General features: G+C 42.5%; 2 protein-coding genes across 3 annotated transcripts; one reads left to right on the forward strand and one right to left on the reverse strand.

The window, feature by feature from the left end:
- Positions 1–1,294: 1,294 nt before the first annotated feature.
- Positions 1,295–14,587, forward strand: LOC311362017 (protein YIPF7-like). Of its 2 annotated transcripts, XR_014638703.1 has the most exons (8): positions 1,295–1,358; positions 1,461–1,584; positions 1,760–1,908; positions 2,737–2,882; positions 7,498–7,679; positions 8,233–8,338; positions 14,040–14,300; positions 14,454–14,587. XR_014638703.1 is itself a non-coding variant. In XM_084481812.1 (6 exons), exons 2-6 carry the CDS (start codon positions 1,463–1,465, stop codon positions 8,393–8,395), a joined length of 762 nt encoding a protein of 253 aa, XP_084337938.1. In that variant the 5' UTR covers positions 1,295–1,358; positions 1,461–1,462; the 3' UTR covers positions 8,396–9,225. The 2 variants fall into 2 exon arrangements, 1 of the variants encoding a protein (XP_084337938.1); XM_084481812.1 differs by lacking the exons at positions 14,040–14,300; positions 14,454–14,587 and having other exon boundaries at positions 8,233–9,225.
- Positions 14,435–23,565, reverse strand: sdsl (serine dehydratase-like). Its single transcript, XM_084481811.1, has 9 exons — positions 23,301–23,565; positions 19,951–20,113; positions 18,846–18,882; positions 18,475–18,614; positions 17,829–17,917; positions 17,169–17,402; positions 15,397–15,527; positions 14,821–14,907; positions 14,435–14,569 (listed from the first exon to the last, which is right to left on the reverse strand). The coding sequence occupies exons 2-9, from the start codon at positions 20,095–20,097 to the stop codon at positions 14,460–14,462; spliced, it is 975 nt and encodes a 324-aa protein (XP_084337937.1). The 5' UTR covers positions 20,098–20,113; positions 23,301–23,565; the 3' UTR covers positions 14,435–14,459.
- Positions 23,566–25,971: the final 2,406 nt, after the last annotated feature.

Consider the following 25,971-nt stretch of genomic DNA (forward strand, 5'->3'; position numbering starts at 1 on the left):
TGATTGAATAAGGGTACAAAAGAATGTAGACTGATGTAAATATTGAGGGCAACCATGACTGTGTAGTAGAGACTCATATCTGGTGTAAATACTGATCAGTTTCCAAGTTCGTGGTCTGACTAGGGATTTAGAGATAAACGGCTGACTTGAAGCCGTTCAACACTATTAATGCTTGATAGTGGGCCGAGAGATAATGTGGGGCCCCGCGAACCCGACAAGCATGCCGCTCCGTGATTGGCCGGCCCAAACGGCCCACAAGAGGCCGCGGCCCTTCTGGCATCTGCCTGAATGCCAGACCATCCAGTCCGTCACTGTCCTCATCACATCACGAGGACCTGGACCATGGGGCAACATGCCGATGGAGTAGATCATGAATCGCATGCGTTCATTGAGTTTCATTCCCTATGCTAGCTGTGACCGTAGGAGTGACAATAAGTGACAGTAAGATTAAAACCACCAGCAGACCGTCCTTACATCCACCATGGTGGTCGGCTGGTCGGAGAACCAAACCAGTGGATCAAACCAGTGGATCTAGATAGATAGATAGATAAATAGATAACTTTATTTATCCCCAGGGGGAAATTAGGTCATCGTAGCAGCGTTACAGTACAATCAGAAATACAAAAATACAATCACGAGGTAAGGGCAAATATTGATATTAAAAACAGTACAATACACAATATGCAAACACTATACACACAATAAGATGCTTAGCAGTTCCAGGATAATATTAAATAAATACTGAGCAAATGCAGCTGGACGAGGAGAGGTCACGTGACGAGGAGAGGGCACGTGATGAGGTCAAACATCACTTCCCAAACCCGGAAGTCTACGTTTAATTAAATCCTTCAGTAATTCATAACAAATAAAAAATAAAAACACTTAAACAACAACATGACAGCAAAATCTCGAATATATATCAATGATTGTGGGGAAAAGGGGCGTTTCATTTGGTCATCCCCCAGTCGGCCAGCAGGGGGCGCCGCGACCAAACAAACTGGGGTTCATCAATGAGTTGTTATCAATGACACTTTCAAAAAACGCATGGGTTTATAAAATAGATAAAATAGAACAAATTCTGGTTTTACATGAAGTCAATGTTTACAAACAATTTAAAAAACTTTTTTTTTTTTTTACAATTCACTGTTAATTCACTTCACAATTACATTTCAGTTTACGTAGTCTGAAGAAAATCTGTTTACAAATCCACTGTATGGTGACATTAACACGTGTCACCCAAAATGTAAACGCTAAAAGCCCTGTCCAGCAAATAGCGTAACACCCCCACAACAAGGACAAATATAGACACCTATTCTTAGCTCCGCTGTCCTCAGGAAGAACACGCTGGGCTCTGAGCGGTAGAGGAATTAAATCATACTTCAGATTTATAACACAATGGACCCTTCTCCTCAATAACTTTCAATCTATGTATGGTTTGTCAATGTTCTCCCGGTCCATAGCCATGGGGGACGGGGAGCAGTTTGACCAGGACTTCTACAGCTCCGGGTATTATGTGGACGACCAGGGCCGGGCCGTAGCCTCGACCCACAGCCCCTGGGACCCCCACCCTGAACACCAGCAAAAGTACGTCGTTTTATAACACTGGGAGGTTTGTAAGCAGAATAGGAATCAACATGTGAGTGTCATTTGACATTACGAGTTACGAGTCAGTAAAACACCAAACTTCAGATTACTTATGGAGTGGTACTGTCACTGCTCTAACCCTAACCCTGTGTTGTTCACTCCATGCTTCCTACAGTGGGACAGAGGCCACCATGCCGGGCATTTTAGATCCATCTCTAGAGCAAAGCTACGCAGGACACGTGTTCCAGCCACAAAGGGAAGATGCTGGGGCACTAGGAGGCCCAGACGCAGATTATTATGAAGAAGAGCCGCCCCTACTGGAGGGTAAAATAAGTAACACAAGTAACACAACAATAAGTAACACAACAATAACACTGTCCATCATCCGTATCAGCCTGAAGCCTTAAGTCTTCTCCAACTGTCATGACGCAATGCAGAGTACATTCTAGTGAGGTGAGTGCTGCAAGCAGCAACTGTTGTTTCTCTCTTTCTTTTTTCTTTCTTTCTTTCTTTCTTTCTTTCTTTCTTTCCCTCTTTCTTTCAGAGGCCCTATAGCCCTTTTTGCTCATTAATGTTTAGGGGTGGGAAAAGAAAAATGTCAATAAGCCCTTCTTAGTGCTATACGAGAATCAATATGCTGGCGCCAAATATTGATATTTTAATTAATAAAATAAGGCACTCTCAACAGATTTACCTCGTCCCAGCATCTCTACATTAACTAGCCAAAGAGTGTAACTGAAAAACTCTTTACCTTTCCTGGTCATTTTGTATTCATAGTTAGACATAAATCTTATCGCAGAATCGCTGTATCTCGATATTATCGGTATTGTGGGCCATGTATCGCATATCGTAACGTATTGTGAGGCACCCTGTGATTCTTACCCCATTAATGATGTTAATGATGTTAATCATCATGTCGTCAAAGTTTTTACAGCAGCGTCTGCTAAATAGTGAATAGTAGAGGAGTGCATGAGGTAGAACATTCTGACCCACGGTTTGGTGGTTTTCTTTGTTCACTCAAAAGTGACCCAAAAATATTGCACACATTCCATTTGTATACACTCATTCATGATGAAACAATACCCAGCAATAAAAAGGAAAATAAATAATTTGACTTGTTTTTAAATCATTTCCATATCTTTCTCTTTGAAGAGCTTGGCATTAATTTTGACCACATCTGGCAGAAGACCATGACCGTCTTGAACCCGTTCAAACCAGCCGACGGCAGTATTATGAACGAGACGGACCTGACGGGGCCGGTCCTCTTCTGCATCGCACTAGGGGCCAACCTGCTGATGGTGAGTCCCTGATGTGCGTTTCACACACTTGCAACACATCTGTAGAAGCTGGTTTGATGTGTTTTCTAGTAACTGATGCAAAACGTTTAAAGAAGCACTGATTTTGATGGCTATGACAACTAATGCTGTATCTCCAGTGGAATCACTAGTTTAAGAAGGACAGAGCTCAACTGCGGATTTGTAATGTCTTTAATAAATCTCATTTTTAATAAATCCCTAGATTTATTTGGGGACAATCCTCTTTGTTACTGTACAGCCATGATGTGTAGAGAGCATGGCCTCAATGACTATTCATGTAGACTTTAGTAATGGTACAGATCTCCTAAACGACAGAATAGGTTGTTGATTAGGTCAGAGCGACCCATATGTACGTTTTAGCCCCCATATCAATGAACAGCAATACATAACATATGTCACGGTAGGGTTGCTCGATTATGGAAAAAATCATAATCACGATTATTTTGGTCAATATTGAAATCTCAATTATTCAAACGATTATTTTTGAGTTTGAAAACATGATGCATTTAATCATAATTTCTCTCCAAAAAAAACACTTTGTAAATGAGAACTTCGAAATTTCCCCTTAAAAATATACACAAAATGGTCAAATAGAAAATAAAGTCCAGATATGAATCCAGCTGTTCTGCAATTTCTATTTCTTTCAAATAGTTTCAACTCGATTATATTCGTTTGGTGATCGTTTCACTCTGAAATCGAAATCGCGATCAAAATTCGATTAATCGCCCAGCCCTATGTCACGGTTCTGTCTTACCAAGACAACATGGATGGCATTTGTTTTATTCTCAGTGGAAAATCGGACATTAAAGGATAGTTTCAGCATTAAAATGCATTTTAATCACATTTCTAGCGATAAATATGCATTTTAATTCGTAGTATTCAGTCACTGAATAACAACACTGAATTGTATATATACATTTTCTTATAAAGATAATCATGACAAATGAATGCTACTTTCAATGTTTTTGAAACGTAAATGCAATTAATAAAGCAGATAAAAACATTCTTAAAGGCTAGGGGGTCAAAGACAATGAGTGAAAAACACTTATTGCATTTTAACCCTAACCCAATTATTGTCTTTGGGGGCACAGAATGACTTGGGAGTGAAATAGAGACGTCTGCTCTCTGTTATATGAATCATTAGGGTTTAATTAGTAGATGATATAATATACATCCGGCCCTACAGGAAGTGATGTAATAAGTAGGTGACCTCGGGGTCGAGGGGCCTCATTGATCAACCGTGCGAAGAAAAGCCTCAAAGTCTCTTTTATGAATGAAATTTAGCATGTGCTTCAGTACAAAAACATCTGTATTCATCAAACCTGCGCAAGGCATTCGTACGCACTTCAGTAAGTAGTCTTGTAATCTTGATAAATCCCACCTGTTCTAGTTCTAGTTCTTAAGTATCATTCTCATGCACACTCAGACCATTTGCATTCAGAAACCCTCACCCTAGCCCCCGCGACCCGACCCTGGATTTGTAGATGAGGATGAGGTCACAACGCGTCCCTTTATCGACCATGTGAATGTGTTTTCCCCCTCACCGCTATAATGGCAAAGAGAGCGAAGAAAATAAACTTCTCCAACACTAAAATGGAAACACTCGTAAGCAAGGTTGAATTAAACCAAAAGCTACTTTTTGGCTCACTTATGCCTCGTTTCCACCGAGCGAGGCGGTTCGGTTCAGTGCGGCTTGGTAGAGTAGTGAAGGCGCGGTTCAGCGCAGCTCAGGCCACGTTTATACATAGCAGGGTATTTAGAGAAACTAATATTTCCCCCCCCCCCCCCCCCCCTCCGTTTTCAAAAATAACATTGTGCACACTACATCGTTTTTCGAGGTTCTGGCGTTTTCCTGATTGCTGCAGTGCGGTCCTGTGAGATTTCTCGTTTGCCTTGTGAGATTTTCTGTCCAAGGTAAATGACCTCTGGTTGAGACATTTGTGCCTCGTCGTAGCTCAATTTGTGACCTTTTACATGGAGATAGTCAATCATTGCCCTTAAATCCTTGTCATGCTCTTCCTCGGTCTCTGGGGCAATTAGGATGTCGTCCAGGTACGTGGTGACTGCTGAGATCATTTTGGGGGCTTCGGGCAGGCGTGGCAAGGCCTGGTGATAGATGGTGGGGGCAGAAGCCAGTCCCTCAGCCAGTCTAGCCCAGGTATACTGACATCCATCGTAGCTGAAAGCCAGCCAATCTTGACACTCAGTGACCAAAGTTACTGACCAGTAAGCGTTTACGGCATCAAGCACTGTGAAGACCTTGTGAGCTGGAGTGATGTCTTGCAGGAATTGATAGTTGGAGGCAACCACAGGGCTCAGATGTGTGAGGCCTTGGTTCACCAGTCGATAATCCACGTCAGTCTCCATGAACCATTTGGTTTCTTCACAGGCCACACCGGGGCGTTGGAGGATGATTGAGTCTTGTAGATGATTCCCTGGTCATTCAAGTGACCAGGAACTTTGATGATTGGTCTCAGTCCATCGACGGCAGCTCTGTTGAGTGGATATTGTTTGACACTTGGAGGCATTCATCCTGTTAACTTTGTTGGTTCCATGTCCAACAAGCCACAGTCGGTCTTTCCCTTGGCCCAGACGGGGTGGTCCTGGAGGTCCTCCCTCTGGAGGCTCCTAAGAAGAATCGTCACCTCTCCATCCTTGAAGTCGTAGCATCCGTGCACAGCAGCACATCCATCCCTAGAAGGGCTTCCTGGACATCGTCTCCTGTCCACAGCTGTATTGTTATCTCGGTGGGTCCAATAGCAAAGTTGATGGGTTCTGTTTGTGCTGCGGGCCATCTTCTTTGTTGTTGACATGGGGACTTTGAGAGATTTCAAAAGTCGTAGTGGGATTGTAGTAAATTCGGCACCAGTGTCAATCAGGAAATCAATTTCAAATTGGTGTTCAATTAAGGCAGTTTTGTAGAAGCTGTTTTTGTCTTGTCGAATGGCAGCAGCGATGGCACGAAGCGAGGGGGCTTCTAGTCCAGTTTTAGTGTCGTTTTCCGGAAGCCCACTGTAGAGCGTCTATAGGTCTGAGGCTGTTGCTCAAACACCACAGAACATTGCAAGGAAGCGTTCTAGCAAGGCTGCAGCCTTCACACTGGGAAACAGCCCGGGTCCCGCTAGGTGGCAGAAATGGACGGCGTGACAGTCTCGGTCAGACTTGGCCAACAGGAATATTTTAGGCCGCTTGAATCCCAATTCACATGTGAAAAAAATTGTTGAAGTTGAAATTAACTGCCCCCAGTAGTCTTTCTTAAATGTGAAGTTGGCATTTTCTTTTCTTCTCTTCTCCTCTTCTGCTTTACCGCGTCTCCCGTTGTCTTCGCGCAGAGTCAGTAAACTTCGTCAGTGGTCTGTTGCTTTAAATATTGCTGCCGTAAAGAATTATGGGTTACAAATATCTGCTTTCCTTTCGTAAAGGTTGGTCAGGAGTAACCTATGCTAAAGGTGTGTTAAAGGATGCATCTAAGCAAAACATTTCTAAGCAAAAAACAGAATCAGTAGAAAATATTCCAGGGTTTTTTGGTGAAACGCGTCTTAATAGGAATATTTTGACAAAGGGAGAGAGCTATTCAGAGCCCTGATATTGAAGTAGGATAAAAAATAACGTGGATAATCACTTCAATTGACAATATACGATCTGATCGCAAATTGGAACAATCAATTTTAGTCAACTTTAATGCCCTGGTTCATAAAAAGGAAACCAGACGTCTCTATCTTCCGGAGTCATTATGGGCCCATGGATGGTGTGTCTGCGTCCTGTAGGTCTACGACCCCCGTGTTGAGTGACGTTTAGTTGTCTTTTGAAAATCTTTGTCTTCCTTTTACTTTATTGATGCACTAACACTCCAAAAAAACTTTAAAGCGGGAATAATTTGTCATGATTATGTTGTATGTAAAACAAAATGTATATATAAAATAAACCTTTGCAATGGATTTTAATAAATGTCATCGCTCTGTCACAAAAATCGACGTTTTTATTGAAAGAACATCATCAGTTACATCAAATAACACATAACATAGCAGCTCAGAGGAATAAAAAAGACGATGATTCAAACAACATGCAAGCTGCGTGGTTTCAGGGATAGCGGCGTCTATATGAATCACCATGGCAACGATAAAAAACGTTGCATAAACCAACAAACTATATCCTATAAAATATAAACTATATCATATACATTCACTGACTGAAGATTACGAAAATAAAATGCAGAGGTATCGCTAGAAATCTTATCAAAGCGCATTTGAATGCAGATATATATTTTTAAATGTCGCTTTTTTCCCACTGTCTTGGCAGACAGAACCTTGCTTTATGTGACATATTTCTGTTTCTAGAACAGTTGGTAGGTGTCCAAAACGTTCATATGGATCGTTTTGGACAACCTATTCAAACAACCTATTCTATTGTTTAGGTTGTTATTTCTTTGTTTAACCAGACACATATTGATCTTTGGCTGTGTGTTCTTCAATTATTATTATTATTATTATTAGTTGTAAAACTGCTTGCCCAAAACTTTTTCAATGTTGTTCTTGTGAAGCACAAATTGAACCTGCTAGGAAAACATGCTGTAAACAACATTTCTACCCATGCTCAGGCAGGCAAAGTTCACTTCAGCTACATCTACGGGATCAGTGCCATGTCCTGTGTGGGGGTGTACCTGCTGCTCAGCATGATGAGCTCTCTGGCCGTGTCCTGTGGCTGTGTGGCCAGCATACTGGGCTACTGTCTGCTGCCCATGGTGGTCCTCTCCGCGTTCGCAGTCTTTGTCTCTTTACAGTGAGCATAACGTCTTGTTCACACCACATTCAAATGTTGAGTTGTCTCAGTTCATTCATTTTACCTTCCTGAATTGTATCTGGCTCACCCCACTTTGTTTTCGATTGAGTCTCATGGTTGTCATGCAATCGATCTATAACAATGGCCAGTAGTCCAAAAAATATGAGAAAATGAGAACCACAAGACTCAATCAAAACTAAATTGAATCAAAACATGTGGGGCAAGCAAAACGTGATTATTGCAGCTTCAACGTAGCTTTATTAGTATTAATTATGGCTGGATGGAATAATGGAAGCACATTCATGTGTGTGGTCTTCATCTGACAGGACAACGATGTAAGGAGTCACACATTTCAAACCGGTGGTAACAATAATGAAAGATGTAAAGATAATTAGTGTTTCTCGTCATTTACAATGCCCCATCCTTATAAAGACAACTTTATTCTCCAGAATTCAAAATCACATCCGTAAGGTGTGTCAAGGTGTAAGACATTTCCTCGAGTTTTTATTCAATACTTTTTATTTTTGTGTTGTCATTATTACTTTTCTTCCAGAGGCTGCCTGGGGACTCTTCTGGCGTTGTTGGTTGTCGGATGGTGCAGTATGTCTGCTTCCAAGATCTTTATCTCAACGCTGGCCATGGAAGATCAACAGCTGCTGGTAGCGTACCCTTGTGCTCTGCTCTATGGGGTTTTTGCACTGCTTACAGTCTTTTAGATTTTAAGTTTCTAGTAAAGGCTTAACCGGTAACATCATAACAAAGTGTTGTAGCAGATCGGTTTGTGGAAAGTATTATTTTGTTATTTAACATTATCGTCCTTATTCATGTCTTTTACCTTTAACAAATGCAATGAGTAAAAAAAGTTTGTATTTTTTGTCACAGAATGCTCAGGAGCTGTCATTATTTTGCTTCTTTAAAAATAATTCTGGTATTTCATCATTATTTTTAATAGCAAGATTGAGTCAGAAACTTACTTGAATGACCTTGAATATAATTCAACTAAAAATGTAATCCTATTAAAACAGATGTTCAACGGATAATTTTAAATCTTAAATCTAAATGCAAACAAAATATTTATTTTAATAAATATTAAACCATGAAGTGGAAAAATAAATTTCATGCTGAGTAAGTTTGTTTTCTGTTTTTACTTTTCTCTTGCAGTAATTCAGAGCTTTTACCGTTTATGTGTCCCTTATCATTCACCTTAAGACAAACAGTTTGTTTTCTATCAAACGTAATTATTTTAGGAATCACTCATGTTATTGATTTAACCATTTATTACATGAAATACTAATAGTCTGGCCTACCATGATCAAAGTTATAATTATTATGTATTCCGAATAATTTGAAACGACATCCGCAGATTTTGCAACTGAAATGTGGAATAAAATATGATCAGCTGGTTTTCAGCAGACAGCTGTCAGTTTGGCCACGGTGCAATGAATGAATGAATAAATATCGTAAACACGTAGGAAGAATTAAAACATTTATTTTGACAGATGTGCTATAAATGACTATTTTACAAACTTGTTGATAACAAACATCTAGAAAAACATGTACTTTTAATTCAGCCTTGGGTGAAATTGAAGAGTATTGGGTCCTTTATGAAGGTATTATTGTAGAAAAAGTCTTTAGCATGCGTACACTAAAGTCACAAATGTGTGAGAGTAAATTTGCAGTCGTGAATATATTTTCTACCATTGTAAACACAAAATAGGGGCTACGAGTTCACAAGTCGTTTGTTAAATATTTCCTCACAAAAGTCCATCCATACAACTGCTCGAATCTGCTGCTACGAGTCTCAGCTGTTTTTCCTGCGGGTACTTTTGCAACACGTCTAGGTGGCACAGGGGCCTCTACGAATAGTCTTTTTTGCATAGGAAATTTCCTTTCCTAAGGAGATGACCCGAAAGTACTTGGAGGAAAGGTGGTTCGAATTCTAAAAATGCTTAGGAAAGGACCCTCAATGCATTTAAGCCTTCCTTCAGCATAGGTTACTCCTGACCAACCTTTACGAAAGGAAAGGAGATATTGGTATCCCATAATCCTTTACGGCAACAATATTTAAATAAACAGACCACAGACGAAGTTTACCGACTCTACACAAAGACGCATGAGAGACGCGCTAAAGCAGAAGAAGAGAAGAGAAGAAAATACAATTGATAATAATGGATACCAATTCCAGAAACATTATTTTAATCGAAATGAATTAATTTATTGCTGGTTAGTAAGCACATAATATACACCATATGGAAATAAAATGCTAACTTCACATTTAAGAAAGACTACTGGGGGCAGTTTATTTCAACATCAATATATGAATTGGGATTCAAGTGGACTCAAATATTCCCGTTGGCCAAGTCCGACCTAAGTGATTCTCACTGTTGGCGATAACCTGATTGAAATCAATACGAGAAGAACGCATGGATCAAAGAGCACTTGTTGTCGTCCCATCTTCGGAAAATTAAAATTCCACGCTGGAGACGCTAAAGGTCAGCAATACCCGCCGTCGCTCAATGACGTCGGTTAGGAAAGTGGAGTCGAATTCATTTTAAACAGTTCGGTCTTTTCCTATGTTCGAAAGGAAGCACCTTTTCATCTCTCCTTGACCCGATGACGTTTTCCACAAGGGTTAAGGAAAGGAGGTGTTACGGTTCCTGCCTCCTTGTTCCTGGTAGGAGGAGACTGGGCGTTACCTTGCAGTGACTAATTGAAAAGGCCAGCCCTCCCAAGTATATAAGCCTGCCTACTTCCAAGATGGCTGTCTCTCTTTTTCTCTCACACCCTCGACATGGCAGACGCTGGCTGGTCACACTTTTTCTTTTGTTAAACCAGAACTCATTTGTTCAATCCGTATGTATTATTTTTGATCGCTGTTGATCTTTGATCTTTTATTTTATGGTGGGAGCGGTTGTTTTATTTTCTGTTTTTGTGGCAACCCTCTCATTCTGTTAACTAAACCAATATATGGAAAAGAAATAAACCAAAACGTTTTCTTTCCAGAAAATCTGTTTCTTTGAGTTATTATGTTAGTTGTTCACACGTTTTTAATGTGGGCTCGTAACAGGAGGCATAAAGGTTAGGAGGTTTGACTATTCGCAGAGGCCCCAAGTGTAGCAAAAGTGATTCGTATCCGTATGACGCAGAGCGTCCGTGGGCGGGACAAAATTGCAGCATAAACCAATGAAAGTCGCCGGCAGGGGGTGCACTTTTTGCATACGTTTCCTTTCTGGAGTCTTGACAGAATTGAAGAGGGCATCCTACACGACAGAGGTGGGTATCTTACATTATGTTAAATGAAATTACTTAGTTCAACTGAATTCCCCCTAAATTATTTCATTAACATGCCTCAAGTGTCCTTCAATGTATTCTAATGGTCGCCATTATATATAATACCATGTATAATATATACGGATACTGCGCCGCCTGTGTGAAGCTGCCCCCCCCCCCCGCCCATACATTTAGAAAATTAATTAATTAATTATTTGAATTTATATAGCGCTTTTCTAGACACTCAAAGCGCTTTACAGTGAAGGGGAACCTCACTAACCACCACCAATGTGTAGCACCCACTTGGGTGATGCACGGCAGCCAATTGGCGCCAGAACGCTCACCACACACCAGCTTGAGGTGGAGAGTGAGGGAATTAATGAATGAGCCAATTCTATATATATATATATTTAGGGGGCCAGATTGAATGAGCCTGGTTGGGCAGTTTTAGCCAGGACACCGGGGGATCCCCTACTCTTTGCGATAAGTGCCCTGGGATCTTTCATGACCTCAGTGAGTCAGGACCTCGGTTTTACGTCTCCTCCGAAGGACGAAAAGCATGTACTTTTAATTCAGCCTTGGGTGAACGAGGTGAAATCGAAGCGCGCATGCGTGGGATGCATGCGCGCTCCTGCAGCCGGTGAAGCCCGGCCGCGAATGAATGAACGAATGTTGAATATGATCCAAACTATTTTCAAATGATTTGGTGGGGGGGGGGGGCAACGTCGCACAGGCGGCGCAGTAGGTCTATCGGGTTCACCAGCAGCATCAGACAGGCTTCTGCTCTGAAGCTACCTGAAATTTCAAATGAAGAACGTCTTCTTTAGGAGAAGAAAAAAATAAAAGTATTTTTTTCTTTCACCCAAGCGGCCCAAAATACATGTGAAAGTGAACCGGCCCAACGGGAAACCTCCTGAATGTCCCGATGGCCACCCCGGGCCTGGATACCCACCCGGGCCTGGATACCCACCCCGGGCCTGGATACCCACCTCCGTCGTGTAGGATGCCCTCTTCTCTTCTGTCAAAACTCCAGAAAGGAAAAGTATGCTTGGATGGGTCCCAGTAGACCGGGTAGCCCCGCCCATTCTGCCGGTGATGTGAGTTGGCTCTGCACAAGGGTCTGGAGAGGACCAATACATTTCTTTCTAGTTTTGATACGTTTTTGCGAGAGCCAATCACCAAGCTGGCTTTTCCCCCTGGCGCGCTATTGGCTGGTTTAACACAATGACGACAGGGAAGCGACGGCAAGCAGCCAATTGCGTCATTTGAACTATGCCCATTGATCACGCCTCGTGCTGAAGAAAATGACAGCAGCCTCCCCAGACCCCAGACCTGGCAATAGCCAGGCTAGGGTCCCAGTGTAGTTTGAAAAATGCACCCCCTGCCGGCGAATTTCATTGGTTTATGCTGCAATTTTGTCCCGCCCACGGACGCTCTACGTCATACGGATAGGAATCACTTTTGCTACACTTGTACCACCAGAGCCCGTCTACGGAGAGCCTTGGCACTCTCTATTGAGCCCCATTGTATCAAACTTGGTTGCAGTTCCATTAGAATTCCACTGGGGGTGATCGAATGAGTGCATGTGGGTCTATGTGGGTCTATGGGGCTAGACGGCTAAATGTATCTCTTTCACCTGCTTGTCGTTGAAATATCGCAGATTTTATTGTCGATTCCGCAAGTTCAATATAGATTATAGTTCAAAAGTCGAATGAATGAGTTCTTATGTCCTTTGGATTTCTTACAGTTTGGGCCGTTGTTGGCCGTACACGCTGGCATTCTGCTAATGAATGCTGATTGGTCAGGGACGGACTTGCGACTGATTACGACCAGAGACCCTCTTGATGGCATCTGAAGCTAAAGAAGAATCAGAAAAACTATCTTAAGGAGGACTTTCCGTCTAAGTTAATTGTTATATATTATATGTATATATGTATAATATATATAATATATGCGGAAGTGCCAAAGTGACTCATTCATTCTGCACCCACCGGCAAGCGCCCTCGCATGGACAGAGATGTGTTACCGCAACCAGTTCAGAAACCAGAAGTTACCAGAGAGTGCCAGTTCTCTTCATATTAGACATTCTCTGGTACCACCCAGACGTGTTGCAAAAGTACCCGCAGGAAAAACAACAGCAGAGACTCGTAGCAGTAGATTCAAGCAATTGTATCGATGGACTTGTGCTCGCTCATTAAAATGCTCATTGAACATAGCGATCTATATAATTTAATCTGTGAAGAAATATTTCACAGATGTGCAACTTCGGCTGCATTAGTTCACACATTTTGTGCACGTTCTCAGATTATGAAACACGGATGTGCAAATGTGTTTTGCACCAACTGCGCTGCAATGATTGTAGCAAAAGTGTCAAGTGCGTGACTCTTTGAAGTTGTGATGCACAGGATAGGATTTGTGCACCTGTAACAAAGGACTTGGGAACTCGTAGCCCCTATTTTGTGTCAGAATTCTGACTTTAAAGTCAGAATTCTGACTTTATTCTCAGAATTTCATAGTTCTGACTTTAAAGCCAGAATTCTGAGTTTAAAGTCATAACTCGATTGTATTTCTTATGTGTGGCCCTAATCCTCTTCCGTACATTTGTGACTGTTACACATTTGTGACTTTAGTGTACACATGCTAAAGACTTTTGCTACAGTAATACCTTCATAGGTCCCCCGCCTGCACTGGATGCATGCGCGCTCCCCCACCAGGGGATACTACATTGGCACATTCATTGGATAATGCGGCAATTTTGTCCCGCCCATGGATGCTCTGTGTCTACAGATACAAATCATGCTGCCACCTATTTGTACGGTACGCCAGTACGTCCGACCTGCTACCTTCTCAACATTTTCTGAGACTCAAAACAGTGCATTATGAGTGCTGTGCTGTACAGTACAGTGCTGCTGGCAAAGTAGCCACTGAAAAGGTGTTACAAAATGACGAAGTGGGACCAGGCAGAATCGTACTCTTGTGATGCTGAGCCACTCCGTTTCTCATAAATATGAAACATATTTCGGGTTCATTCTGAAACTGTCAGAGAGGAAACCAAAAACTTGCTTGTCCATAACTACGTTGTTCTAATAGGGAATCGGAATCATGACCGATTTGGATGTGGCGGAATAAAGACGGTAATGTTCTGGTCCCCCGCTGGTCCTCATCACTACAGCTCACTGGTCCTCCACTGGTCCTCATCACTACAGCTCACTGGTCCCCTGCTGGTCCTCATCACTACAGCTCACTGGTCCCCCGCTGGTCCTCATCACTACAGCTCACTGGTCCTCATCGAGAGAGAGAGAGAGAGAGAGAGAGAGAGAGAGAGAGAGACTACGCCTGCTCCAGTGTCTGGTTGGTCTCTCAACTTCTTTTTCGTATTCCCATTTCCATAATCAGAGAGCCATTACCATTAGGAATAGTGACTGTTTATTATTTTTGGGTGATTGATTTGGACAAAAATCATGCTGACAACACACCCAAGAATGATCTTCCCCACTACAACAGGAGCCTTCAGGTGGAACGAGGGATCTTGTTCTGGAGGTTGGCCAGCTGCTCCATGTTGATGCTGCTGCCACCGCACACGATCACCACTAGAGGAGCCAGAGGCCTCGGCAGACGACCTGGAAACGCAAAGTGCTCATCAATGTTTGCATTGTGGAGGTCATCCTGTTAATCCTACTGGATGATAACCTTAAAGTGATGATGCAGTGAGATAGCTTTGCTAGGACCCGTCAGATATATGCAATACTTTTTATTTTGATTTTTATTTGGGACCGTTACCATAAATAAATAAATGAATTTTTTTAAGAATAAATAATTAGATATATGTATATATATATATAAATAACGCAGCTATATCCATAAGGAATACCTTCATCCTGCAAGCGGCCAATGACCCCGCTGTAGACGGCTGCTAATGCCGCCCCGCACGCTAGCTCCACCAACACACGCTCCTCATCTGAGCACACACACACACACACACACACACACACACACACACACACACACACACACACACACACACACACACACACACACACAAAGAGCAGAAAGAGATGTTATAAAGAAAGCCAACAGAAACAAATGCTTTTCCATTGTTTGCAATGAACACACACAGAGGAATGCATCTTGGGAGCTGGAGTCGTCTGGCTCTTATGACCCAAACATGAGGAATGAGGATGTTTAGGGAAGGGAGGTTCTGTGAGGTCAAGACCAGACACATCTCATTTGGCTTCCTTCACAAGTCACTCATTTACCTGCAAAATGTCATCGCTTGTTAACCTTGCATCGGTCAGATACATGGCCCATAGTCTCATTGAAATGTATTTCCAAGCCATGTGGTTTGTCAGAGTAGGTCAGTGAATAATTTCCCTAGTTCAGTTTTATACCTCCAGGTAACCCTAACCCCACCTCCCCTCATGTAACACAAGCCAACACACACACTTACCAAGGAATGTTTCAACGGCATGGAGAGCTTGCTGGTCTGTGACCAGCTCAGATATGATGGCCTGCTCAGTGGACTGGCTGTACTGGAACGCCTTTCTGCAAACCGTCTTTGCTCCGAGACATTTAGCCTCACTGTGTTCGAGGTTGGGATTAAAGAGAAGGTGAACAATGATGAAACAACAGAGAGGTAACGGGGTGATGACGTCCACTGTAGTGGTGACATTTATCATCAGAGTAATGAGTGAAAACACCCCATTAGTCACATTCTGTTTTACGGAATAGAGACAAACACGTGAGAGAAGGTGGAAAAGAATGTGCCTTAAAGTCGTAGCTTTATAGGGATGGCAAGATGCCACTTTCCATTAATGATCAAATAACAATACTGCAATCTGAAGTATCGGCCTATTCCAATACTGATCACAAATACCAATACTGCAATCTGAAGTATCGGCCTATTCCAATACGATCAGACATACCAATGTTTTTGTTTCTTTCATTAAAATGTTTAATATTAGGCGAGCCGATTTATGAACTTCGTAAAACATGAATTTACTTATACACACACGTCACTGCAGTTACAAATGTTTTTTACGTTGCTTCTTCTGGAATATTCATCCAGTGCAAATGTCAGTTTTGAATTGAGAATTAACTTGACAAAATGTGATTTCTGTTGTATTATTAAGTATGGTGAGAGGAGGAGTAACAGAGCTAGAGCCACGGGTACCGACCCCATACTGGTACTGGTACTGGTACCCAGTATCGGACTGGTTCATCCCATTAACCCCAGTAGACAGTGGCGGCTAGGAAAAAATTGTTGGTGGGGCACAATATAATCATAGCCTACATCCTGACTTGCAGGGCCTGAGCAAGCTTACCCATTGTTGTTATTATAATATTGAGGCAAATCATGATCACTGTCCTATAGCGTCCATTATTGTGTCTCAATGGCTATTTCAAATGCAGTTAGAAATATGGGTCACTTGCTTCATTTTGTTTATATGCTACAGGCTGAAAGACTAAATTAATATGTAACTTACTTGCTCCCTTTAAGTATAACATTGCTTGGGGAGTCCAATTCCTCCACAGAAATGGGTGGAAAGTGCTTTTACAAATCTCTGCTAGTTAGCGATCTATCTCTTCTCTACTGTAGTGTGTTGTGCGAGTGTTGCTGAGGGAGGTAGCCTATTTGATTGATTTGCTGAATTGTCCAATCATGTGGTGATAAAAAAACAGAAAAGCCATACCATTGGCTTGGGGCGCACACTGGTGCGACCCGATGGCGATTTCTTTTGCGCCAATGAAAAGCCGTCTCTGCTTGATAGACAGTAAAAAGTTTGCGAGCTTACGTTGACTTCAACTTGGCCGGCGCCCCTGACCTGAAGGAGGGCTTTATTTCGAATGACCAATAACTAGCCTAGCCTAAATCATCATCACTTTCAGACGCATTTAAATGGTTGCTGGCAGTGGCAAGTACGGTCTATCACACAATTAAACGAGGATAAACGCTATGCATTTTTGTTGATTTATTTCGTATGTATAATAGTTGATTCAAAGTTGGCAGATATATTCGAGTGAATATTTCACAGAGGGGCGGCGCCCTAGCGTCCTCTATTGACCCACCGCCACTGCCAGTAGGGTAATAAACAATATTAAATACAAATTTAATTCCTTAAACAGTTACATATAACATTTGCAAGACAGCAGCAATGTCTCAAACAAAGTTACAAGTCCCAATCCCACGTGGATAATCCGAAAGCATCCACATGTTCTCACCTGGTGATGTCCTCCAGCGTGACGATGGCCCCGGCCTTCACTGCGGCATTGAAGCAGTCCGCTCCCACCGTCTCCATAGCAACGATAGGTACATCCTCCCAGCCCAGGCCTCTGAGGCCCTGGGCGACCCCACAGAGGAGGCCTCCTCCCCCAACAGACACAACCACAGCCCCAGGCTTCTGCTTCTGCCCCATGGAGGCCGCGATCTCTGTAATCACAGTGGAATGGCCCTCCCTGGTAGGCGTGCGTGCGTGAGAATTTGTGCGCATGCAAGTGTGTGCGTATGAATAGGGTTGAAGAGGGCGTTCTTATAAAACAACTAACATACAAAATGTATTTTTATACACCAGAAGTCTTATGGTAACTCTACTCATATTACAGCATGACCCTTGGTGTGTGTGTGTGTGTGTGTGTGTCTGTCCGTGTCTGTCCGTGTCTGTGTGTGTGTGTCCTCGTGTGTCCGTGAGTGTGTCCGTGAGTGTGTGTGTGTGTGTGTGTGTGTGTGTGTGTGTGTCCGTGAGTGTGTGTGTGTGTGTGTGTGTGTGTGTGTGTGTGTGTGTGTGTGTGTGTGTGTGTCTCTCCGTGTGTGTGTCCGCGTGTGCGTGTGTGTGTGTGTGTGTGTGTGTGTGTGTGTGTGTGTGTGTGTGTGTGTGTGTGTACCATAGCAGCGGGTGGTCAAAGGGAGGGACGTAGGTCAGTCCTTGCGTCTCTGTCAGTCTGAGAGCCTCAGCGTTGGCCTCGTCCCAGACCTGGAGACACAGAGCGTCATCGTTAACATCTGCTCCACTTGATTCCTGCCACAAGGATGAGATTTCATATGAAATACACGTCCTAGAAATTCCTCCACACTCATCTGCATTTTCAATCTGCATTACTTTAGTGCCGCCTCCAAACCACGAGTCTCGTGTTTTCATATCAACACACATCGACACAAGCAACACTTGCTCTGTGACTAAAGGCTGAATTATACCTTAAGTCTCCTACAGGTCCTCCGTCTGAGTCTGTTCTAACCTCTTCTACCTCTGGTCGCTATTGGACACAGAAGTAGAATAATTCCACACTATATTCTCAGCCCATACGAGCCTCTTCACCAGCGTTTTGAAATCCATGATTCTGTTTTGTTTTCCACATTCCAAGCAGCCATTACAAGACGCATACATTTTGGACGTTTTCACTAAATCACTTTTGATTAAATTGTAGAAGGCCTGCTTTGTGTTGACAAACCAGAGGAAAGGAATCCACTTCAACGATTAGCAGAGAATTGACCTAAAACAAAGTGTGCTGCAAGTACGATGAAGTCCTGCACCTCTCCCGTTATCTTCACAGTGGCTCCCTGGTCCTGGAGGTTCTGGACGACGAGAGGAGGAGAAGACGAGGGAACTACGATGGTGGCTGGCAGACCCATCTTTCTGGCAACATGAGCAGCAGCCATACCGGCATTGCCACCTGAAAACATTAGCATTAATTGGTTCGCTGCATGGAGAAGAAATCATTATTATCATGACAAAATGTATATATATCGTATGGACAAATTTGAGAGGGCAAATGAGAAATGTGTTTAAGAATTGTTCAATTTATAGATTTTTCAATGGCTCCAATATGGCAGTATTTTTTGTTTTTGCAAATGGCTTGAAGTATTGTATAGTATTGTGTTGTGGATACAAGGTGCTGTGTAACCTGAAGAACAGACGATTCCTTTGGATTGAGTTGCCATCTGTAGAGGAGAGGGAGAAAACACTAAATAAACAGGAGAGAGAATGGAAACGTGAAAGTAGCAGTGTTGTGCATGAACTAGTTCAAAAGAACTAGTTCATTGAACAAGTTCATTTTTCTATGAACTTTGAACTGAACGTAACATATTTTTAACTAAAGAACTTGAACTTGAACTAGTTCAGATTTTGTGACATTCTGAATAGATGCTTAGGTCCAGATGACATGTTTATTCAATAGAGTTACTGCCTTAGTTGTGATGAATGAAACGGGTGTACAAATAATATCCACAACAATTTGAGATTGTAGTGATGGGCAGCTGGTAATGGAGAGAATTAATTTTAAAAGATAAGCACAGAATACTTTGAAAAAACTGAACATGAACTAGTTCAAAACTGAATTGGTGAACTATGAACGTGAATTTATTCATTTTCTTTTGTATGAACTGAACTTTGAACTAGTTCATGTGAAGTGTGAACTTGCACAACACTGGAAAGTAGGTATCTCAGACATGATACTTACATTTAGAATTTCATTACATTTAGACACCTTTATCAGAAGCAACTAGGCGGAGACATCCAAATGTGATCATTTAATAGTAATAAGGTAATATTTATACGATAAACAATACAAATCATATTATATCGGTGTATATGTTATTGGTGTTAGAGGTAGGCCTAGATTACCGTATATGAAGTGAATCGACGTATTAGGAGTATTACCCTTTTAAAAATGTGAAATATTTGGTTTGTTGTTGATTTTTCTATTCAATCACTTTGATTAGAAAGATGTCCTGATCACCAACTGTCAGGGTTGGTTAGGGTTGGTTAGGGTTGGTTAGGGTTGGTTAGGGTTGGTTAGGATTGGTTAGGGTTGGTTAGGATTGGTAAGGGTTGGTCAGGGTTGGTCAGGGTTGGTCAGGGTTGGTTAGGGTTGGTCAGGGTTGGTCAGGGTTGGTTAGGGTTGGTTAGGGTTGGTCAGGGTTGGTCAGGGTTGTTAGGGTTGGTCAGGGTTGGTCAGGGTTGGTTAGGGTTGGTTAGGGTTGGTTAGGGTTGGTTAGGGTTAACCCTACTTGTTGGCAGAGGTGACCGATGCCACGGATCTTGAAGGAGCCAGAGGGCTGTGAGCTCTCCATCTTCAGGTAGACGGTGGTCCCCAGCCGTTTGGACATGCCCACACTCTCCACCATGGGGGTGTTGATGTGAAAGGGCCCCGGCATGGCGGTCAATGAGTCTCTGGAATAAAGGCCAACGTTTATTAGCAGCCTAATTCCAATCATTGACAGAACAGAAATAGGCCTATCTATGACATATGACAATCATCTTCCATGTACACTACTATCTACCAAATAAAGAACAAATGACTTCATCTAGTGCAGGGGTCGTCAAAGTTTTTAGGCCAAGGACCCCATATCTGATAGAGTGACGGAGCAGGGACCCCCCACTACATATTGTGGTAAATATTAAACTGGGCCAACAATAACATGTAGGGCAGCCTATAGTGTCATGTATTAACCTTGTTATAAAACCTTGTTATTGTGCATACAAAATTAAGGCTTAGTAACAAAGCTCTTAAAATTATTTATTTATTTATTTAAGTCTCCAAGTGACGCTGATGGCTTCATAGACTCGTTTGACTGCAGAGCAGATGACACAGTTCAGCGCCCTCAGTCTCCTGAAAGTGAAATTTGAGATAATTCTCAGAATATTTTCGTTTGCGTTTGAGTTTAGATCTTGACGTAGCTGCTGTTACTGTTGGTTTGGCGACACCCACTGCAGTACCTCTGTGACCCCACGTGGTGTCGCGACCTCCCTGCTGAAGACCTCTGATCTAGTGTATTTAAGTTTGTGTTATGTGTGTAGTTTGTCCCTCAGTGTTTTGTTTGAATTCCTGGTAAGAAATCGGTCAAGTGTGGTTGTTGTCTAGTGTGATGTGATAAACAGTGCTCACCCTGGATTAACCTTATCGTCGGCTCTTTATTGTTTATGGGACATAAGATCGACCCATACGACACGATGAACAACACCAGCACAACACACACTCCCATGTCCGGGGGTGAATCCCAATTCACCCCTCAACCCAAAATCTCAACCCTCCCCCTCGCTGTTGCTCGTTCACGTGCAGCGTAGGGTTATCCCGTTAGTCCCTTTATTGAGGGCTAAGGGGTCGGGCTAACATCCCCTCAAAGTTGAGATTCTCGATGGGCACACTAGCAGACGTGGGTTGTGGTTTGCTCCCACAAAACCCTGCGAGAAAAGAGAAAATCAAGAAAAATCCGAGGCAAGATGGCGGGCGAAAAGATGTGACAGGATCGAAAATCACAAATGTAAGTGTTTCTATGTTAGTAATCATTAAATAAATCATTATGCCGTTTCAATGTTGTATAGGCCGGTCGCAGAGGTCCAGCCCCGGCCGGCCGCGGGGCTGCTCGGCGCGGGGCGGGGCTCCGTGGCCAGCGTTGGTTCATGACAGAACTGGACATATCTCCAGCGTTGGTTCATGACAGTACTGGACATATCTCCAGCGTTGGTTCATGACAGTACTGGACATATCTCCAGCGTTGGTTCATGACAGTACTGGACATATCTCCAGCGTTGGTTCATGACAGTACTGGACATATCTCCAGCGTTGGTTCATGACAGTACTGGACATATCTCCAGCGTTGGTTCATGACAGTACTGGGTTAGACTCCAGGTTGAAGATGAGCTTTAATCCCTTACCAAGTAATGCAATAGTTAGTTTTATTTTTTTTAAATGCTTATTAGCCTCAAGAATGGTGGATCAATGTGATGTCGTTTTTTACAAACAAGTGTCTCATTTCATTTATTTTGAGATAGCTACCTATCTATCTATTTATCTATCTATAACATGTGAAAGAAATCTATCTATCTATCATAACATGTGAAAGATATCTATCTATCTATTTAATATAACATGTGAAAGATATCGATCTATCTATCATAACATGTGAAAGAAATCTATCTATCTATATCTATCTGTCATAACATGTGAAAGAAATCTATCTATCTATATCTATCTGTCATAACATGTGAAAGATATCTATCTATCTATTATAACATGTGAAAGATATCTATCTATCTATCATAACATGTGAAAGAAATCTATCTATCTATATCTATCTGTCATAACATGTGAAAGATATCTATATCTATTATAACATGTGAAAGATATATATCTATCTGTCATAACATGTGAAAGATATCTATCTATCTATTTATCTATCTATCATAAAATGTGAAAGATATCTATCTATCTATTTATCTATCTATCATAAAATGTGAAAGATATCTATCTACCTAATATAACATGTGAAAGATATATATCTATCTATCATAACATGTGAAAGATATCTATCTATCATCTATCTATGTATTTAATATAACATGTGAAAGATATCTATCTATCTATATCTATCTATGTATCTATCATAACATGTGAAAGATATCTATCTATCTATTTATCTATCATAACATGTGAAAGATATCTATCTATCTATCGATCTATCTATCATAACATGTGGTCAGTCCTGCCATATAAATCCTTTTCATTTGTTATGTTTCTTTCAGATCATTGCGGCCGCTGGCAGCTCAGAGCCCAGCCCTCCACCTCAGACAGCTCTTCTGCATTGGTCCCTAAGCCCCAAAGAAAGACGAACCTCCCACTGATGGGTTAAAAACCACCGCTTTTTGGGCCCCCAAATGTGATTGTTAATGCCTTTTTGTAATGTGCAATATTAGTTCCATTATATCACAGGTTCTTGTTTGTTTGTTTGTTCTTGTTTGACATTGATGGCATACTACCTAACCTCAAGTTCTATGTTTATTCTGGTTTTATATATTATGTTGATCTTGTATAATGTTTGATCCAAAATAAAGTGCAATATTGCAGTTTCTAACAGATTGTGAGCATGAATAATATTCTTATCTAATCATTCCGTGTTTTTCCATGTGGGTAAGGTTGCATTCCTAAGACATTCAAACTATACAGTACAATTCCAGAGACAGATATTGTATCAAAAGATCCAAAAAATAAAAAACAAAACCCTGTCAATGACTACTAATGACGTAGGGGTCTTGAAGGGTTGTCATCCCATTTCGTAGGGGTAGGGTTGAGGGGTAGGGTTGAGATTTTGGGGTAAGGGCAGTAATGGGATTGGGCCCAAGTTGTTGTCCAACTATTGGACTCATTCAAGTCAGCTCAGTTCAGCAATCATCAAGTTATCCAAAACTCGTGCTCATCATCACATCGCCGTAACAAATCGCAAACATTTAACAATGTTTGTTAAAATAACAACGCTTTATTACACCGTTTAATGAGAACGATCAAAGATCACACGTTTGCCTTAGTCAACCCTTTAATTGTCTTAAGAAGTTTCACATGAATATAAAAGAAAGCGTTTACCTCCGGGCGGTGGACCTGAAGGAGCAGCAGACCTCCGGGCAGCGGACCTCAAGGCAGCGGACCTCCGGGCAGCGGACCTCCGGGCAGTGGACCTCAGCAGACCTCCAGGCAGTGGACCTCAAGGCAGTGGACCTCAGCAGACCTCCAGGCAGTGGACCTCAAGGCAGTAGACCTCAGCAGACCACCGGGCAGTGGAGCTCCGGACAGCAGCCCGCAGCAGACCGTCGGGCAGTGGAGCTCCGGGCAGCGGACCTCTGGTAGAACACGGAGCTGCTGGTCGTAGGTCTTAACTGTTGGTGTTTATTGTTCCGCTGTCAACCGGCTCAGTGCTCAGTAGGCTCCCCCTGCTGGTTACTGCTACGGGCCGTGAACCCTGAACCCACATACACATGTCACATCACATGGCCTTTTCCCCACTGGGCTCTCTCTCTCTCTCTCTCTCTCTCTCTCTCTCTCTCTCTCTCTCTCTCTCTCTCTCTCTCTTCTCTCTCTCTCTCTCATCTCTCTCTCTCTCTCTCTCTCTCTCTCTCTCTCTCTCTCACACAAACACACACTTACAAATGGTGAAAGTAAACATGGGCTTTATTGGTACTTACAGGATAGTGCGTATATATAAAATCAACGGGTCGTAAACCCTGAACCCTCTCTCTCTCTCTCTCTCTCTCTCTCTCTCTCTCTCTCTCTCTCTCTCTCTCTCTCTCTCTCTCTCACACTCACACAAACAGTGAAGGTTCACATGGGTTTTACAGGATAGTGTGTATACTGCAGGCCTTACCGTAGAGTCTGTAGACCATGTGCTCACTACAGTATTCTAACCATCTTCTGGCCCAATTATTTGGTTGCCACTGTGAAGTTTGATATAAAATAGTAATATAGTTATCATCATAGACTTTTCATTGCCAGGGCCCCAGCAGGTAGGCTGTTGAGGTGTTCCTGCTGACATAAACATTGCCTCTTAATAGATAATACAGCAGTGCTCTTTATTGCTTCTGAGTGAAGATGAGAAGAGGATCGGTTGGCACATGCCACAGTGTCTGTCCACAAAGCGCTCACGCTAGGTGGAAGAACACGAGCATAAGAACCTCTGTACGCTGCACCACACACATGCATAGCATATAAAAATAGATTGGGCTTAGAACTGTGCACGCAACACATCGTTACTCTTAAACCTGCAAGGCTTTCATTTAAAAAAAATGTCCAAGGAACAATATCATAAAATGGTTTGCATTCATGCCGTTTTCATTTCTTTTCTATTCTTTTCGATTGCTCTTCTCTGCTTTCTGCCGCATCGGAAAACTGTCGGTATTCCGATGAGGTCAACGCATACCAAGACAACGTCAACCCTTTCTGTCAGAGGAGACCCAGAGGTCACACAGGGCCATCGACATCGAGTTTGGTCGACTACTCCTGCGCTGGTACATAAAAGGAGCTCTTAATGTTAGGAGCGTTACCTGGCTCTGTGACGACTCCTCCTTAAAGGAGTATTAAACTCTAGTGGGCAGACCCGGGCTTACATTCAGTGTGAGTGATGAACGTTCATCACTCTCTCTTCTCCGTCCATCTTCAGTATCACAGTGACAAGTCACATTCTTTTGAACTATTGGAACTTGATGTGGTAGTGGGTGGACAATATAATATCACCATGGTCCAGTCCACTGCCCTCCACAATAATTCTCCCCACAATCTCCCCTTTTTAGGTTTTAAAATGGAGCTTAATTACAATAGAAGTGGTTTTCTTGAAAAGCCATGCAGGGCTTCTTTGGATGAAAGTTGAAGGTTACTGAATGAACAGATTGAGCCATCGAGCAAGAAACGGTGCAAGTAGACAAGATTATAAGCATTGCATACGACTGTCAGTGTTCTCAATCAGAAAACGAGCTGTTATTAAAATATCATTCACAATGTCCGACCTCCATCTGATTCTGTCCTCACTCATTCTTTTCATCATGCCACTGACTTTCCTTTCAAACATTCTACACTGTCTATTGGAGGTTTTCTCCAACACGCCCATGCTCCGTGGCTCTCCTGCTGCGCTGGGTTCATTCAAAGTGCGGGTGGTCCAGGGGCTACGCCAGGGACCGCTGCCGGGGCTTGATCCTCGGGTAGAGCTGGAGCAAGAGACAGAAACACAGAGTTGTAGGGATGAGAGACACAGGAGATAGACGCATGATCCTACAGACATTATGTCCAAACCATGTGGTTCCCAAATGCAGTCGTTGTTACCTTAAACCTGCACAAACCTTTTTTTTTCAAGAATAAAACGTGCTCAGTCAATATATCCGGGAATGTTTTTTCTTACTGGTCCACTAATGATATAGCTCTAACTGTAGCGGAGGCTAGAGGCTGTACACAGTACATGTAGTGGAGGCTAGAGGCTGTACACAGTACATGTACTAACTGTAGCGGAGGCTAGAGGCTGTACACAGTACATGTACACAGCGCAGGTTTAAGCCCAACACACACCGCCGGCGCAGCGCAGCGCCAAAAAGAACGCCCCCATTATTTCCGACGTACTAGCCCACACCGGCAGATGAATAATTCCACAATGCAGAATGAATGAGCAATGACAGTAAATAAAGTGAATAAACCGCAAGCAAAGTGCCCCGACAGGACATAAGTAACTAAGAATGAAGAGACTATCATCGTAAGCACAAACAGAGGATCACGGGCA

This window comes from Micromesistius poutassou (genome assembly GCF_964030765.1).
Source record: "Micromesistius poutassou genome assembly, chromosome: 17".
Classification (NCBI taxonomy): domain Eukaryota; kingdom Metazoa; phylum Chordata; class Actinopteri; order Gadiformes; family Gadidae; genus Micromesistius; species Micromesistius poutassou.